Source organism: Bubalus bubalis, chromosome 5 (genome assembly GCF_019923935.1).
Source record: "Bubalus bubalis isolate 160015118507 breed Murrah chromosome 5, NDDB_SH_1, whole genome shotgun sequence".
In the NCBI taxonomy this organism is placed as follows: domain Eukaryota; kingdom Metazoa; phylum Chordata; class Mammalia; order Artiodactyla; family Bovidae; genus Bubalus; species Bubalus bubalis.
In genome coordinates this window covers 26935502-26954096 of record NC_059161.1, presented here as the reverse complement: position 1 = coordinate 26954096, position 18595 = coordinate 26935502, and the positions used below count along the sequence as shown (strand labels likewise).

Below are 18595 nucleotides of genomic sequence, written 5' to 3'. Positions count from 1 at the left end.
GTCACGTTCTGTTCCTCATTTACACTCTCAGAAAGACACACCTGGCTGGAAAGAGGGGGTGTGTGTGCAGGTGGGGTTCTGCACATATTGGCAGGATGGTGGCCCCGAGGGCAGAGGTAGCTAGTGAGGGTGGCTTAATCCTGCTCTGCAATCAGATAGATGTGACTTTACGAAAATAAACAACAATTTCAGACTCTGAGGTTATAGCCAATCAGTCCACCTAATCAGCAGCCATCTAACCACCTCCCATTATTATTAGTAATTAACAGCTCCCATTTGGCCACAAGAGTTGCAAAAAGAGCACAGGGAACTTGTTCATGGAGTGGGAATGTCAAACATCCTTGGAGCTCCCCAGCTGGGCAAGCTGAGTGTTCAGTGAGCCGTTCGAGGCTGGGTTTCTGTAAAATGGATACAATGACATCTGGTCTGCATCCCTGACAACTGCTTTGAGATCATGGGAGTAAAGGGCTTTGCAGTCCTGTAAATGGTTAATGAGAGGGCTCGGGGTCACTGTCATTATTACTGGGCTGGGGTGGTGGCAGTGAGCAGGGAGCAGCAGCCACGGGGCCACAGAACAGGCATGTAATACTTGTAGGGTTGAATGAACCGTTCTGTGGTGTAATTACAGATATCTCATACCACTTGAGCTTTCCAAAGCAATTCAGACTTCAAATATTCTTTGCCTGAGTATCATTTGAAAGGGCAGAATCATTCATTTATATAGGCCTACACTCATTTATTCATCAGGCAAAGATATGGAGCAGCTGACCTGTGCTGGGTTCCAAGATGTAAAAGACACCCACTTTGTTCACAAGGACCTTTTCCTGTAGTCCTTGTTCCTAAGGACCTTTCTTCTCACACCAGAACTCACTAATATCCAGCAGGGGAGACAAACATGTCATCAATAAATGCCCCAGCACATGCAAGGGACAGTGATAGAAGCCTGGAGATCAAGAGAGGTGAAGGAGGCTGCACCTGGGAAGGTCAAGGCCCCCTAAAGAAATGCACAGTGTCTTGAAGGGCGAGCAGGCACCTGCCAGGTGGACCAGCAGAGGAAACGCCACATGCCAGAGTACAGAGCATGAAGCCAAATGTGCTCCAAAATCTGATTTAGAAAATATGGTTTAGGTGTCAGATGTACATTTCCCCAATCATACCAACCCGAGCTTCCTTGGTTCCTCCTGATGCCCGTGACATTTATGAACTCCTGAGGCTTTTTGGCAATTATCACGCAGTGAGTCCTTGAGTTGTCTGCTCTCTGCTGCTGCTGTGTGTCCTGTCTCTTCAAAGAGATTGTGAGTCACCTGAGAGCGGAGACAGTCTACTCTATCTTTAGCTGCTCAGAACCCAGGTCAATGCCTTTCTTGTGAATATTAAGCAGGCAACAGACGTTTGTTGCAGGAGGCATCTAAACGGATGACAGGTCAGGTGTTGCTACTCTGAACACCCGGTTGATGTGTTAACGTGCTAATTTGTACATTAGCTCATTTCATCCTCATGGTGACCCTACGAGGCGGATACAATTAGTCTCCATTTTACAGATGAAGCCACTGGAGCTTTGAGAGATAACTTGCAGAAAAGATGCAGGCTAGAAGTGATGGAAGTAGGATTGGAAAGCAGCCTGACCAGCCCACAGGCCGATGCTTTTAGCTCTGACTCTATCCAATTTATTGCCCATTTCAGTGTGGTTAACAAAGCAGCATGCATTGGAGTTTTCACACAGACAGGTAAGTCCTGAACTGTAACCAAATTGTGGTTATCTCTTCCAATGGCTTCCTCCTAAGTTAGGGGCTCCTTGAGCATGGGGCCATCCTTGCTTCATCCTTACACCCCCACACCTAACACAGCACCTATTCTCCCGGGATGGATCATAAGGGACCAGGGAATTGTTCAGAACAATTCTTGAAGGCTCCCTGGAGGAGGCTAACTTTCCTTGAGCCAAACTGCAAACATAGTAAGAGGCAAGCAGGAAAGAGAATGTGTGTGAAGACTCGAAGGTAAATGCAATAAAGTTCTGTGGGCTTTGATGGGGTGGAAGGTAGCTAATAATGTGTTTGGGGGAGCCCAAACTCCCAGGCTACTTCAAGCATACAGCTGGCACTTTGTGTTCCACCTATGAATCCCTCTCCCTCCATGAGACCAGAGCTGAGGTCCCCTACGAAGGGATGAACGTCCTTGCTCCCTCTAGGAGGTGGGTGGGCATCTCCAGGTGAAACACCACTGGGAGCTATGGAGAAACTGGTGGCCTAGTGGAAAAACATCATTTGTAGATGGAAATTAATCAAGCATTTTCCAAACGCCTATTATATTTTGGGGCTGATTCTAGGAACTGGGGCAATGTAGTGTCCTCATACTGTCCATGGGGTTCTCCAGGCAAGAATACTAAAGCAGAAGCTCCAATACTTTGGCCACCTGATGGGAAAAGCTGGCTCTGGAAAAGACCCTGATGCTGGGAAAGACTGAGGTCAGGAGGAGAAGGGGGAGGCAGAGGATGAGATGATTGGATGGTATCACCAACTCAATGGACATGAATTTGAGGAAACTCTGGAAGACAGTAGAGGACAGAGGAGCCTGGTATACTACAGTCCATGGAGTCACAAAGAGTTGGCCATGACTTAGCAACTGAACAACAATGACAAAATGTCCTCTTAGAAGTTCTATTTCAGTGGCAGGAGGTAAAGTGAATAAGTAAATTATCTAGCAGGTTAGGTAATATCAGGTGGTAAGGAATGCTCTGAAGAAAACAAAACTAGGTGGTAGCACAGAAGTGATGCAGGGGGAGAAGGAGCTCAGCGGAGGCCAGTCAGAGGAGGTGACATTTGGGCTGAGAAAATCTGAATGACCAAATGGCATGCCAAAAGCTGGGCGTGGAGTGGGGCAGGAAGTGTTCCAGCCCGAGGGCACAGCACATTCAGAGGTCCTGGGGGTGGAACATAATTAGACGTACAAAAAGACTAGAGTGGCTGGAGGGTGGTGAACCAAGGGGAGAGGGGTCCAAAATGGGTGAGAGAGGCACGTGGGGCCAGAGCATGCAGGGTCTGGTAGAGTTTTATTCCAAGTGCCAAGGTGTATTAGCTAGCTCTTGCTGTGTAACAAATGCCCCAGAAATTTAGCAATTTAAAACAAACAAACAAACAAACAAAAAATCCAGGGCTTCCTTGGTGGCTCAGTCATAAAGAATCTGTCTGCCAGTGGAGGAGACATGGGTTCGATCCCTGATGTGGGAAGATCCCACATGCTGTAAAGCAACTAAGCCCATGCCGCTGCTGCTGCTGCTACTAAGTCGTGTCTGACTCTGTGTGACCCCATAGACAGCAGCCCACCAGGCTCCTCTGTCCCTGGGATTCTCCAGGCAAGAACCCTGAAGTGGGTTGCCATTTCCTTCTCCAATGCATGAAAGTGAAAAGTGAAAGTTAAGTCACTCAGTCCTTCGAGACCCCATGGACTGCAGCCCACCAGGCTCCTCCGTCCATGGGATTTTCCAGGCAAGAGTACTGGAGTGGGTTGCCACTGCCTTCTCCAACTAAGCCCATGAGCCACAGCTATTAAGCCTGTGCTCTAGAGCCCGGGAGTTGCAACTACTGAAGCCTTAGTAGCCTACAGCCCGTGCTCCCCAACGAGAGAAGCCACTGCAATGAGAATCCCAAGCACTGCAACTGGAGAGTAGCCCCCCAACTCCACAACTAGAGAAAAAAGTCTGTCCAGCAACAAAGACCCAGCACAGCCAAAGACAAATAAAATTAAAAAATAAAAATAAAACAAAAACCAAGGACTTCCCTGACAATCCAGTGGTTAAGACTCCATGGTTCCAATGTAGAGGGTGTGGGTTCGATCCCTGTCTGGGGAACTAAGATCACACACACTGCATGATGTGGCCAAAACAAAAAGATCCCCCAAACATTTTAATCTGACGGTTTCTGTGGGTCAGGAGTCTGACAGGCCTTCACTGGGTACTCTGCTTAGTCTTGTTGACAGGCTGCAGCGAAAATGTTTGCTGGGCTTATGTGGTTGTTGGCAGGACTGAGTTCCTCGTGGGCTGGTAGACCTGAGCCATCTTTAGCTCCTTGCTATGCAGGACACTCCAACATGGCAGCTCGCTTCATCAGAGCACACAAGCCAAAGTGACGGCAGAGAGGATCTGATAGCAAGGTGGAAGTCACTGTCTCTCATGATTGAGTCACAGAAATGGCATCCCTCACCTTGGCCAAACGTGTCAGGAGCGAGTTATAGGGGTGGGGGGAGAGTTAGGGAGTTTGGGACGAACATGCACACACTGCTTTATTTAAAATGGAAAACAAACAAGGACCTACTGTAGAGCACAGGGAATTCTGCTTAATGTTATGTGGCAGCCTGGGTGGGAGAGGAGCTTGGGGGAGAATGGATACATGTATGTGTATGGCTGAGTCCCTTTGCTGTCCATCTGAGACTATCACAACATTGTTAATTGGCTATGTGAAAGTGAAAGTCGCTCAGTCCTGTCTGACTCTTTGTGACCCCATGGACTATACAGTCCATGGAATTCTCCAGACCAGAATACCAGAGTGGGTAGCCTTTCCCTTCTTCAGGGGATCTTCCCAAGCCAGGGATCAAACCCAGGCCTCCCGCATTGCAGGCAGATTCTTTACCAGCTGAGCCACAAGGGAAGCCCTTAATCGGCTATACTCCAATATAAAATAAAAAGTTAAAAAAAGAAGCAAGTTACAAGTCATGCCCTCATTCAGGGATTAGTGGGGATCACTGGGGGTTTCCTTAGAAGTCTGTCTACCACTCGCAGGAAGCCATGGGGGTGTCTGGACAGGAAGGTGATGTGGTCCAGTGTATATATTCAAAGGCTTACTTTGACTTTCTGGAGAGTGAGTGGGGATTGGGCAAGGCTGGAAGCAGGAAAGGCCAGCGGGGTCTTCTGTAAAAGATGATGCCTGTCTGGGTGAAGGAGGTCCCAGCAGAAGCAGAGACATAGCACCAAGGGGCCTTGTCAGTGGACAGGAGGTGGGTGTGAGGGGAGAGGAAGCCGGGATGAGTCCCGAGCTTGCTGTGACCTGAGCCTCCTGCCTGTGGGATGATGGTGTCCTTGACTCGTGGGATGTGTGCTCCGTGTTTTTCTCCTGCGGGAGACAGGGTGGCACCATCTCCATCCTCCTTAACCAAGGTCACACATTTGCTGGATGGCTGGCCAGCACTAGGAGCACCGGCCGTGAGCAGAGAACAGATGTCTCCTTGCGCCGGGCTGAGGGACTGACCCCATGTCCTTGGTCTCATTAGTCTGCCCATGCTCAGACCAACCAAGCCAGGATGCTGGAAGCTGCTCACCTACAACTGGGCTCGCAAAGTCAGCCAGGGCTGGAGAGGGCTAAAGGAGTGTGTGTGTGTGTGTGTGTGTGTGTGTGTGTGTGTGTGTCAGTCTGAGAGATGCTACATTTGGAATAAGGTTCAGGGCAGGGAGAGTTATTAAAACTGATTCTAGAATGTTAGGACAAATATACGTATATACCTGCAGCAAATATGAGTTTCCCAGGTGGGTCAGTGGTAAAGAACTCGCCTGCCAATGCAGGAGACTTAAGAGATGCAGGTTCGATCCCTGGGTCAGGAAGATCCCTTGGAGTAGGAAAGGGTAACCCACTCCAGTATTCTTGCCTGGAGAATCTCATGGACAGGGGAGTCTGGCAGGCTACAGTCCATGGGGTCGCCAAGAGTTGGATACAATTGCATGTGCACACACACACACACACACACACACAGGCAAATATATTTCAGACAAACACTATTCTTTAACTAAAGAATACCACCTCCATTAAATATTTATGTGCTATTGGTGAAAAAATAAAGAAATAGATAATTAAGTGGCCATTTATCATGTCAAACTCACTGCTAAACACTCCACAGATACGCCGTTTAATCCTCATAACAACCCAGTGAAGTAGGCACTAGTGTTATCCCATTTCGTTGATGGGAAAACTGAGGCTTAGAGAAATGAAGCAACTTGCTAGAGGTGACTGAGCCAGGGAACAAGAGAGCCAAGTTTGACCCGACTGTGTGACTCCAAATCCATGTTCTTAACCACAACCATCCCTGTCCGTGGGATTTCTCAGGCGAGAAGGCTGAGGTGGGTTGCCATTTCCTTCTCCTCGGGATCTTCCAGTCCCAGGGATGGCAAAGAGTCAGACATGACTTAGCGACTAAATAACCACCACCACACGCACCATCTGCCTCCCACTGCGGCTGGTTAAGGATCCGTTTCCCAGTACCAGGGGTGAAACAGGGGCAAGAGCTTTTCTTCCAAAAAGTGGGTCCAGACTTGCCAGAGAGAAGCAAAACAAAAGCAAGTTTTACTGTTCCTCTCACCACCACAAACTAACCCAGGACACAGCTGGTGCCTTGAGAGAGGAAGGGTTCAGTTCTCACCTATTCAAGCGGTGGATGGAGCCCCCTGGTGGTGATAGCTGGGAAGGGCAGCGGGTGAGAACAAAGAAGAGCTTGGTGCTAGACAGTTAATGGGGGCACAGATACACAGCAATGTCCTGGGGCAGAAAGTCAGTTCCCTGGAGTCACCCTGCTCCCAGGCACAGGGCCAGGGCACATCTCCGTTCTTGGGGTCCATGGGGTGCCAGGTCAGCCAGGCGTTCATCAGAGGCCAGTAACCCAAATGACATCACCAAACAGCAGCCACGATCTTATCATTCAAACCTAGCGCCTGTACCCAAATTCAGACTCCAGCACATACCATACTGGGATCATCTTGTTTACAATTTAGGGCCTAGGATTTGGACTAATGTAGAGGTCAGTCTGGCAACCAAGAGGGCTGATCTCACAACCAGATGGTTTTTGCTTAGGGACAAGATACCATGTGGGGGATTTCCTGGGGACCCCACCCACATTATAGTTGCTCAGTAGTGTCTGACTCTTTTGTGACCCCATGAACTGTAGCTTGCCAGGCTCCTCTGTCCATGGAATTCTCCAGGCAAGAATATTGGAGTGGGTTGCCATTCCCTTCTCCACAGTATCTTCCCAACTCAGGGACTGAACCTAGGTCTCCTGCATTGCGGGCAGATTCTTTACTGCCTGAGCCACCAGGAAAGCCCACTTACATAGCTTCCAAGGCCCAATTTCAGGGGGAGTCAGAGCCACTTATAGGAAGTGCTCTGTAGCTTGGGGAGCTCAGAAGAGGAGCCAGGGTTTCTGCTTGGTGACTTGGGGAACGTGTGACATCAGGTTTTGAAAACATGATACCTTGGGTATTTGTCCCCCTGTTTTGAACCTCTTGATCAGGAATCACAAAGTGTGTTGACTCGGGGCATAAATATAGAAAGGGAGTTGACAAACCGAGTCCCTGAAGGTCTGTCCACATCACTTGCAGTGTGTTTTTCTGGGGTTGTAAGAGGCCCCCTTCAAGGGGAGGGAGCTGGGGAGTCGGTTGCCTGTGTTCTATTTCCAGCAGCTATCATCGACTCACGGTGTGACCTTGCTGAGGTCACAGCTATGTTTTCCTTGCTGGGGGAACATCAGAGGTGGCAAACCTTGCATTTTCCCAAGGAATGAGAGTCCTGGAATATGGAGAGGGGCTCCCCGCACCCCACAAACCCTAGTCATGTCTGTTCCTGCTGTTATTCATGAAAAATGGCTTTTGATTTAAATTCAAGGCACCTTGGGGGACACTCAAAGCACGAAGCAAGGCGTTCCTGCCACAGCAAGACTTATGGCCATTTTTATATGCACTGTCTCTCCAAACACTTTCCAGCTCACGTTCCAAACCAATATTTCCCCACGTGGCCTTCACATCAGCTGTGAAAGGGGAGAGGGAAGGTATTTTCTCTCTAGTTTCAAGAGGAGGCAGTCAAGGCCAAGAGTGTCATTTCTCAGCATTCTCCTTACCGAGGACCCTTTCATTATCTTACCACCGCACATCCCCGTTTTGCAGGTCCTTGCTAAAGGCTCTGCATTTATTAGGTAGAAATTCATCTGTTTCCATTAATCAAAGTCACCAGTTTCTGCTCAGTGCAAAAGAACTAGGGCTATCACTGACTTCATTGCCAAGAACTGTGGCATTTGCTCTGGGTGACCTCCTCATAGATAAAACCTCAATTCTCACCAGAGTTTTTGAAATTCTGCAGAGTTGATCTTCAGGCATCCCAGGCTGGGTAGTACTTCCCCAGAGAGATCAAGCAGCCTGTGGAAAGTTCTATAGCCAGTAGTGGGGCCAGGACCAAGTCCAGGAGCTTGACACTCAGGCCAGGGCTCCAGCCAACCAGATCAACTGGCAGGGAAGGTTGATACACACTCAGACACACAGGCACATGGGTGCATGCATGCAAAATGGCAGCCCAGTCAAATGCAGGTGCCCTGTAGCAGTGATGTTAGGGGCTCAAACCAGTAAGAAATAGGTTCCCCTCTATACCGGAGTGAGGAATCAGAGCTGAGCTTGAGGTTCGAGGAGTGGAGGGTGTAGCAGATGCTTCCAGAGTGCTCCTGGATTGTTGCAATGGGGGGACCTGTTTGTTCTGTAACTGGCCTTTGCTTTGACACTGCAATAATGCATCATTAACGCAGCCAGAGACCAGAGTGGGGGCTGAGCTCTTGCAGCTGGGGACGACAAAGACAAGAGACCCCAAGACAGTGGGGACAGACAGGAAACTCAGGAGGTCTGGCATGGAGGCTGGGGGTGTAAACAGGACCCCAAGTCCCTCAAAGCTTCCCCCAGGGCTCTGTACCCCTTCTCTTCCAGGGATCCTGCAAACACTCATTCTCTGTTGAGCCCTTGGCTCAGTCCCAGAGGCTCAGGGTTTTGATCCATCGGAAAGCATCAGGCCTCACATACCTTTGGAAAAAGGCCGAGGGCTTAGCTTTGCGGCTTCAGAATTCAAGCCTCCACCAATCTGCTTGGGGCCAGGGGCCAGGGCCCAGGGCAGGGTATTGGGGGCCTGCTGCCCAACAGCTGTTGCTAGGTTATTTTGGTCCAGTGGGAGCTTATCAATTACAGGACATTTGGACCAAAATAGCCAACAGCAGAACCATCTCTTGGTGGCTCTGTGAGGACTTCTCCTTAGAAAAGTTTCTAAAATGGGGCTGGAGAGGGAAGGGAGTTTGATTTGAGGGGTGGGTGAAGTGACGAGGGCTAAACTCACATACTACTTGCTGTCCTCTCTGACCACCTACCTTGGGGACCAAAGCTGGGGTTTTGCTGGGGAGAAGGTAGAAATTAGCAGGGAAGAGCTCTTCCTTAAACTCTTTCTCTTGACTCTGTCTTCCTCCCCGCAAGCTGGAGTCATACATATTACTGTCTCCCATTTGACAGACGGGGTGCACGGAGTCCAGAGAGGAGGAAGCACAGGTACCGGGGCCACACAACTGGAAACCCGGGACTCTGAGCCCAGGCCAGGTGGCCTCTCGGTTAGGCCTTGGTTACACCAGCAGAGGATCCGCGCCTGGTGGCTGCCAGGTCCCCTACACACTCGGGCCAGCGTGGAAACTGCTGACTGGTCCTGGCTTTCCTTCGGGCCACAGCGGGAGCCCTGGCAGCGCCCGCCTCGGTTGACCCCGCCAGCCTCCGTGAGAGGGGTTAAGTGCCGGAGGAAACGAGGTAGGAAGGTCAGCCACCTTGAAGCTCCCTGGAGCCCGCTGGAGCCCCGCCCAATGCCGGCTCGGCAGACCCGGGCCCGGCACCCCCCCCCCCCCCCCCACCGAGAGCCTGCCAGAATTGCACCGGGCGCAGAGCCAGAGGGACCCAGGTCGTGCTCCCGTTTGCAGCAGGGGTGGCCCGCGGGGAGCGCGCTTTGGCATCTGGCGGGCGGGGGGCAGGGGGGTACGCCCCCGACACGCCCTCAGAAATCCACTGGGGTTGGGGGCTCGTGGGAATTGAACTTGGTCGTCGAGTGTCCCGCGCCAAGTCTGCGCGACAGGTCTTAACGCCCGGTGACGGAAAGAAGCTGCCCGGGCGGGGCCGCGTTTGGCGACGGCCACTCCGCTACCCTTACCGCTCCCGCCTCTCCTCCGGGATTTTCCAGCTGGTTAATTTCCTGTTCGGGTAAATCCTTCGCGAGTCCGTCGCCCCTCCCTCCCTGGTCCCCCGTTCCCCTACCTCCGCCCCGGCCGCTCGGGCTCCCGGGGAAGGTCCGCGCTGCGCTCCATCGCCCCCGCGTCCCGGGCGCACGCCCTCCCGGCGCCCGGCCTCCAGGGTCCCGCGAGCCGCCCCGCGCCAGGGCTCAACCCGAGTCGCGTCCGCGTCGCCGCCGTTCGCGAGGGCCCAGGCCATGCGCCCCCGCGCCGCCCCCCGCGCCCCCACCGGCGCCGCCGCCGGGGCGCTGGGGCTCTTTAGCTTCCTGCTGCTGCTCCAGCCCGGACACGCGTGCCCCGCGGGCTGCGCCTGCACCGACCCGCACACCGTGGACTGCCGCGACCGCGGACTGCCCAGCGTGCCTGATCCCTTCCCCCTGGACGTGCGCAAACTGCTGGTGGCTGGTAACCGCATCCAGCACATCCCCGAGGATTTCTTCATCTTCTACGGCGACCTGGTCTACCTGGACTTCAGGAACAACTCGCTGCGCTCGCTGGAGGAGGGTACGTTCAGCGGCTCGGCCAAGCTCGCCTTCCTCGACCTCAGCTACAACAACCTGACCCAGCTGGGCGCCGGCGCCTTCCGCTCGGCCGGGCGGCTGGTCAAGCTAAGCCTGGCCAACAACAACCTGGCTGGTGTGCACGAGGCCGCCTTCGAGACCCTGGAGTCGCTGCAGGTGCTGGAGCTCAACGACAACAACCTGCGCAGCCTCAACGTGGCCGCCCTAACCGCGCTCCCTGCGCTGCGCACCCTGCGCCTCGACGGGAACCCCTGGCTCTGCGACTGCGACTTCGCCCACCTCTTCTCCTGGATCCAGGAGAACGTGTCCAAGCTGCCCAAAGGTGAGTCTGTGCGGGGGAGTGGGGGGGGGGGGGGAGCGGGGGCGGGAACGGAGGGACAGCGCAGGGAGAGGCTGCGACAGCCGGATAGCCTCGGGGCAGCCCTTTGGGGCAGAGACCTGGTTGCTCATGGCCACTGCCCTGAATGAGAGCTGCTCCAGGTGTAATCCTCGCACGTTCCCAGCCTGAACTTTTCCTGGGACTCTCCTAGGGAAGGAGAGTGGGGAGGGACACATTTGGAATTCTCCGGAATTTCTGGGCCTTGTTGCTATGCTTTTCCCTTTGTTTACCTCCAACAATGTTTGGAACCTGGGTTTCCCAGATCGTCTCATGGGGCTTGGGCTCCTAGCACTGGTGGATGTAGAGATTTCTAGGTGGCTCAGTGGTAAAGAATCCGAGTTTGATCTCTGGGTGGGAAAGATCCCCTGGAGAAGAAAATGGCAACCCACTCCAGTATTCTTTTCAGGGAAATCCCATGAACAGAGGAGTCCGTGGGGTCGCAAAAGAGTTGGACAGGACCAAACAACAACAATATCAATGATGGATGTGCCTTATTTCTGGGCTCCTCCTAAGTGAAAGACTCCCTACTGTGTCAGCAGCGACTCAGCACTGTTCTCAGTACCCTGAACATGGAGAGAGAGTGCACCAGTTCTAAGAGCTCTCTAATAGCTTCTGGAGCCTGAGCTGGTTTTGATTTCTCAGCTGCCAATTTGCTCTTCTGTCTAAAAGGGGTAAGGAATATTCCTGGTGAGGAATAAGAGCAGCCTGCAAAGAGCCAGTGATGCAGTAAAGATTTGCAGTAGCTTTTCAGTCCAGATGTGAAATTGCTGAACAAAAATCTGGGCTGGGACACCTTTTGCTTGCCTGGTGCACTTTTTCTGTTGGTGACATAGACATACGTGCCCAGCTGGCAGACAGGAACATAAGGGCACAGTAGGTAAGGGGCCCTGTGAAGGCCAGGAGGAAGGAGGCAAAGGCAGAACTGAAAAGAGGGGACCCCAGCATCCATAAGGATGAGCCCTGAGCAGGTGGACTGTCCTTACCTTCAGTGGATTCCAGGCTTCCACTGGTGAGCATGTGAGTGTGGTCCCAGCAGCGAGCCCTCAGAGCCAGACTCCGCCTCCTACCTTGCCCCTGGGGGCTTGGCAGAATAGGAAGCAGAGCTGTAAGACCCACAGTAAAAAAGGTGACATTGATGTGGATTTATCTTTGAGAAATATATATATATATATATATATATATGTATTTCCATTTATTGAGAATTCAAGGATGCTGCTCATCTATGTCCTGAATTCTTGTGCTCACTTATTCATCCTGAACTGTCACTAAACACACATCCCAGGCAATCATTTCTCTCCTGAGCTGACACTTTCAGCCCAGGCTGGCTCTCCCACACCAGCAAGTTCTAAAAAGACCTGACGTGCAGGCTGCAGAGTCCCCCAGCTTTACACTTTGCCTTCATTTGCTGTCTGGCTCCCCAGACCCTCCCCCCCCGGAAGACTGTCCCGGAGACAGGAAGGTCCAGGTGCAGACCTCATTGTGGAATGGGGGTTCACCCTGGTTTTGATAGCTTCTGCCTTTGCTTCTCGGTGGTGTTGGCATCATGAACCCCCATTGTCAGTTGAGGGAGTATAATTGGTTCCCACTGTTATTCACATGAGGACTTGGTGTTATGGGTCAGGAGCTGTGAATTTCAGTCTCAGTTCTGCCATGGATGGCTGTGACCTTGACCAGGACATGTGTCATGTCTGGGTCTCAGTTTTTTTGTTTCTAAAGTACTTTAATTGACCTCTGAGGTCTCTATAGAGCCCTGGATTTGGAAGGCATAGACTGGAGTTCTGGCTTAAAAACTGAGTGACTCTGGGCAGGTCACTTAAGTTGTTTGAGCCTCCCTCCTCTTTCTTCTGTGTGAAATTGGGACACAGGAATGCTGACCAGTATGTCTGACTGGTGATTGTCAGTATCAGAGTCATTTAATGTGGGTAAATGAATGAGCAGTAAAAATAGAAAGGGCTTTCCAGGTGGCTCAGAGGTAGAGAATCTGCTTGCCAATGCAGGCTACATGGGAGAGGTGGGTTTGATCCCTGGGTAGGGAAGATCCCCTGGAGTAGGAAATGGCAACCCCCTCTAGTATTCTTGCCTGGAAAATTCCATGGACAGAGGAGCCTGGAGGGCTGAAGTCCATGGGGTTGCACAGAGTCAGACACGACGAGGCATCTGAGCACCCATGAGCACGTAAGAATAGCAAACATTCTTCCTCTTGTCCATAATATAGGAAAGCAAAGAGCCACCAGATGGAGACATGGGGGTTAAGGATGGACAGGTCCAGAGCAAGGAAGAGTGCCCAGGCACTGGTAGAGGGTTGGTCTCATTCAGGGAGGGAAGATGGAGGCAGCAGGAGGTCAGCTTGGGGGCTCCCGGCGTCTCATGGGGTGAAGTACCGAGAACATCTGTGACCTCACTGCCTGTGGCCTGTGGCCACAGCAGGGTCTTAAGCTCTGTGAACCAGAGCGGGGCAGTGGGTGGGGTGGGGTGGGTGAGCGTGGAGCACCTAGTCTAGGCCTTGAGGCCAGAGAGCTGGGTTCTGATGTAGACTCAGATTGTGACCCTAGGCAAGTCCCAGACCTCTCTGTGCCTCCGTTTCCCTGCTCTAACTTCAGGCTGAAGAACAGAATCCGATAGCAGATTTGCGGCGAGGGTTGTGTGAGGTCCTCTCTGTCAAGGGCACAGTGATTTTAGCAAGGAGTAGGTGATGGGCAGGCATTAATCACTCCTTTCCCTTCTCCTCATGCATTCGGGCCTCTCATATTTCACAGAGGCGTCTGGCGAGGGGCTGAGAGCGCAGGCTCCAGCCCAGACCTGCTTGGTTCAGACGCTGTCTCTCCCTAGTTGTGTGCGCTTTTGCCTTCCAGTTTCCTCTCCTGTAAAATGTGAATCATGCTAGTACCCACCTCACAGGGCTGTGGGGAGGATTAGAAGGGTAGCCTCTATAACAGGGTCCCCAGCCTCCGGGATCTAATGCCTGATGATCTGAGGTGGAACTGATGTCATAATAATAGAAAAAGCGCACAATAAATGTAAATGCACTTGAATCATCCCCAAACCATCCCCTCCCCTGCCCTCTGGTCTGTGGATAAATTGTCTTCCATGAAACCGGTCCCTGGTGTCAAAAAGATTGGGAACCATGGATCTACAATGTACTTAGAACAGTGCCTGATACACGGGAACTACCAATAAGCATTAATGCTGTTATTACCCTGTTTTGTCCAGAAGGCCTGGAGAGCTGATGGGAGTGACTTGCCCAAGGTCATACAGAAAGTTAAATACAGATGAAGGGGGTGCATCAGGACCTCTTGGCTCCTGGCCTCCTGGAAGTTGGAGGCCATCCACTTCCTGCCAAGGAAACTAGGCGCCTTGGGGCACAGGCTCTAGGGCTTTCTAGGCAGGGCCAAAGTAGGAGAATTCAGAGGAAAGAGCAGAGACCTGCCACCCTCCCAACAAAGCCCTTGCCATCACCTCCTCTGCCCCTTCCTCCTCCAGAAAAGCAAACCAGGCTGAACCAGTGACCTTGACGAGCTCTGACAGCACAAAAACATGATGCCTGCCAGGTGAGCCTCTGCGCGGATGGAGCGCTTGGTCACTGGTGGAACACCACGGGGTTGGCCGGTCCCCTCTGTGCAGACTCCTGTAGGGCTCTGCTTTCGGGGGCAGAGGGGTCTGGGGGAGCCGGCCTGCCGGGGCTGGATCAAGGAAGGCTCACCGGCCAACTTGGCAACAACAAGCAAGCAAACAAACCCCAAGCAAGAAAACAAACAAAATCCCAGGATGTTAATTCACTCTGAATTTCAGGTAAACAAATGCATAACATTTTAGTATAAGTATGTCCTGTGCAACGTTTGGGATATTCGCACACATAGAATTATTTGTTGTTTTTGAAATTCACATCACTGGCCATCCTGTGTTTTATCAAGTGGCTTCCCTGATAGCTCAGCTGGTGAAGAATCCACCAGCAGTGCAGGAGACCCCGGTTCGATTCCTGGGTTGGGAAGATCCTCTGGAGAAGGGATAGGCTACCCGCTCCAGTATTCTTGGGCTTCCCTTGTGGCTCAGCTGGTAAAGAATCCACCTGCAATGAGGGAGACCTGGGTTTGATCCCTGGGTTGGGAAGATCCCCTGGAGAAGGGAGCGGCTACCCACTCCAGTATTCTGGCCTGGAGAATCCCATGGACTGTATAGTCCGTGGGGTGGCAAAGAGACAGACACGGCTGAGCAACTTTCACTTTCACTACCTTCTGGTGGCAGTTTGTGGTTTACCAGGGCTGTCTTTTTTAATAAAAATACCCATGCCTGGCAAGTTACCTTTACCCACAACTGGCCACTGGGTGTGAGGTACAAAGAAAAGAAGTGGTTTGCACAAGTTCATGTTGTTAGTGGCTGAGATGAGCATGCACTCAGGGGTGTCTGACTCCACTCCTAATTCTTTGTGATGGCCTAGAACAGGAGGGTGGGAATAGCCCCTGCTCTGTTCTACCGTCCCTGACTCCCCTGGGGGACAGCTGGCTGCCCTTCCAGCCCCAGAGTCCGCTTCTGCTCTGGTGGTTCTCCCAGGAGCCGGTAGCTTCTGGGCCAGGTAGGACACTGTGCCCTCAAGGGAACAGTGACCATCCTTCTTTGAGTCCACCTGCAGACTCAAAGGAGCTCCAGACCTGGAAGATACAGACATGGGAACTCGCTCAGGTGACAGTAGGGTAGAGAGGGAGAGAAGGGGAGGGTCTGGGAGACAGGGAAGTGGCAGGACAGCACCCTTCTTGGAAGATGAGTCCCTCCCGTTGTCTTCCATTCACAGCAGCCCAACCAGGTGGTCGGAAATGAAAACACACAGGTGGTGAGGAGCCTCTGTGTGCTGATCCCTGGGGAGTTTGTTTGACATGCAGATTCCTGGGCCCCCAGACCCACTGAATGTTGGCCTGGTGGATGAGGCCTGGGCATCTGCATTTTAGGTGCTACCACCTCCTGGAGGGCTTCCCAGGTGGCTCAGTGGTAAAGAATCACCCTGCAGTGTGGGAGAACTGGGTTTGATCACAGGGTCAGGAAGATCCCCTGGAGAAGGAAATGGCAACCCACTCCAGTATTCTTGCCTGGATAATCCCCATGGACAGAGAAGCTTGGCAGGCTACAGTACATGGGGTTGCAGAAGAACTGGACACGACTTAGTGACTAAACAACAACATTCCCTGAAAGGGGCTTGCAGTGCACACTCTCTAAGCTTGAAAACCGCTGCTGGAGGGGCCAGGCTTTGTGCGGCAGCTGTGGAAATGCTGTGTGACGTTGTAGGACTTTCCTGTCTCTCTGTGCCTCAGATATTTCTTTTATAAACAAAGGCATGTGAGTGGGAGAATTTTAAGGTTCCTTCCAACTCTAAAATTCTATGGTTTCACTGGAAGGTAAGCTGGTCTGTGTCTTAAAGTTAGGAAGCTGAGGCCTGGGGAGATCAGGCCCCTCCAGAGACCTCACTGCTAGAATCCGGGGGCCGCAGTCTCTGTGCGGTAGAGAGGGGATAAGAGCACCTAGGAAGCCTGGGGTTCTGGGCTCACAGTTCATCCCATGTGACCCAGCCTTGCTCCTGGAGCCTTGGGCAGGAAAGGCCACTGGGTATGAGGAATCGTGGCTCAGTGGTAAAGAATCTGTATGCCAATGCAGGAGACACAGGAGATGCAGGTTTGATCCCTGAGTTGGGAAGATCCCCTGGAGTAGGAAAAGCAACCCACTTCAATAATCTTACCTGGGAAGTCCCATGGACAGAGGAGCCTGCTGGGCTACTGTCTATGGGGTCACAATGAGTCGGACATGACTGAGAGACTAAGCACACATACACACATCTTACTGGGGCTTCCCAAGTGACGCTAGTGGTAAAGAACACGCCTGCCAATGCAGGAGACATGAGAGATGCAGGTTCGATCCCTGGGTTGGGAAGATCCCCTGGAGGAGGGCACGGCAACCCACTCTGGAGAATCCCATGGACAGAGGAGCCTGGAGGGCTACAGCCCATGGGGTGGCAAAGAGTTGGACGCGACTGAAGCGACTTAGCAGACACGCCCAGAGCGCACATTTTCCTTGTACTTACACACCTAAGAGAAGCACGTTCCTGGCAGAGGCAGATGGAGGTCTCACTCGCTCTTTCAAGTGGCCTGCCTCCCGCTGTCGACAGGTCTGTGCGTGTCCTGGTGCCACAGGCGCTGTGTGCCTTGTGTAACTTGTCTCTTAATTACAGTTGGGTCCTCAGTGTCACTTTTCAGCATCCCCAGTGTCCTGGTGGGGTGTCAGCTTTTATGGGCACCGCGCTCTGGAGTCCCGGGGAGAGTCGGCTGCAGACGTGACCCAAGACAACCGCTTGTCTCTTTTCTTGCTGGAGCGCCCCACCCGGTCCTGCTACTCTGTCCCAAATGCTGGATCTTTCTGGAAACAACACCTTCATCCTGCTGCTGTTGCTGTTTAGTTACTAAGTCGTGTTCGACTCTTTGTGAGCCCATGGACTGTAGCCCACCAGGCTCCTCTGTCCATGGGATTTTCCAGGCAAGAATACTGGAGTGGGTTGCCATTCCTTCCCCGGGGAATCTTCCCGCCCCAGGGATTGACCTTGTGCTTCCTGCATCACAGGCTGATTCTTTACCTCTGAGCCACCTGGGAAGTCGGGGTGCTCTACCAATTAACTCAAAGGGCGACCTCATTGCTGGGCCAGTGGGTCAGAGGACCTGCCTCTCCGCCTGGCTTGGACAGCCCTGGGGGAGCAGTTGGCAGTTTGCTCTGGAGAGGGCAGTGGCACAGTTACCTGAAGCTGACCAGCTGCCAGCTGTCTCAGATCCTGGAAGATTTAGGCCTTTCAGCCAAGTGGCTGTCCATTGCCCACCGTCCCAGAATCCTGTGGTCCCCGATGTAGCTGAGAAGGAGGTGTGGGCCGGCCTTGTCACTCCCGGGCTGGCGGTGTGATGGTGGCCAAGAAGGACCTCCATGTAGGCTGGTTGTCATGAAGACCTGAATCGGGCGTATTTGTGGTTACTTGAGTCAAATCGTATCCTGAACACCGTCACTGTAAGATCACAGCAGAGTGTGTGACTCTAGTCCTGGGACTGTCCTGGGCTCCTGCCCTCAGGTCTTCGCCCAAGCTGTGCCAGCCACTTCCCCAATTCTCCCCCCACCCCCACCCCCCACCTTCCCATCCTCATCTCTACTTCTCTACCTTTCTGGTTCCTACTTAACCTTCCAGCCTCCAACCCTCTGGGCCTCGAGGCTGCATTGGGAGGCTGGCCTGTGCAACCTGATTGGATCCTGTATTACCTCTATGGTCACCGCTCGACCTGCCAATTTGCAGGTCTGGCCGGTTTTGAGGGCAAAAAGTGTGTCTTTTTCTCCTTGAACCCCCAGCAGTTGGTGCACTGAATGACATGTTTGGAAACCTTCTGAGGGCTTGCATTGCACTTGGAACAAACCAGCTCCCTCCTGTGTCCTGAGAGGGTCCATCCACAGGCCAGCCACACCAGCCTTCTTCTGTCCTGGGAATACAGCAGGTGCTGGTAACCAACCAGGACCTCCTAGATTATGGCTTTCTCTCCTGCTGAGGTGGTCCCACCTTCCCATGGCTGTGTCTCCCTCATCATAAGGTCCCCAGGAGATGTCCCCTTCTCAGAGTGGTCTTCCCTGACCACCCCAC

The 18595-nt window shown here is 52.6% G+C and overlaps 1 protein-coding gene across 1 annotated transcript in view; it reads left to right on the top strand.

Moving 5' to 3' along the window:
* Window positions 1-10066: 10066 nt before the first annotated feature.
* The window catches only part of LRRC38 (leucine rich repeat containing 38), a 33426-nt gene continuing 24897 nt past the window's right edge, over window positions 10067-18595 (top strand). The window contains exon 1 of the mRNA XM_006074469.4: window positions 10067-10890. Within this exon, the coding sequence (XP_006074531.2) occupies window positions 10245-10890 (646 nt within the window). The 5' untranslated portion in view covers window positions 10067-10244. The remainder of the gene's footprint in view (window positions 10891-18595) is intronic.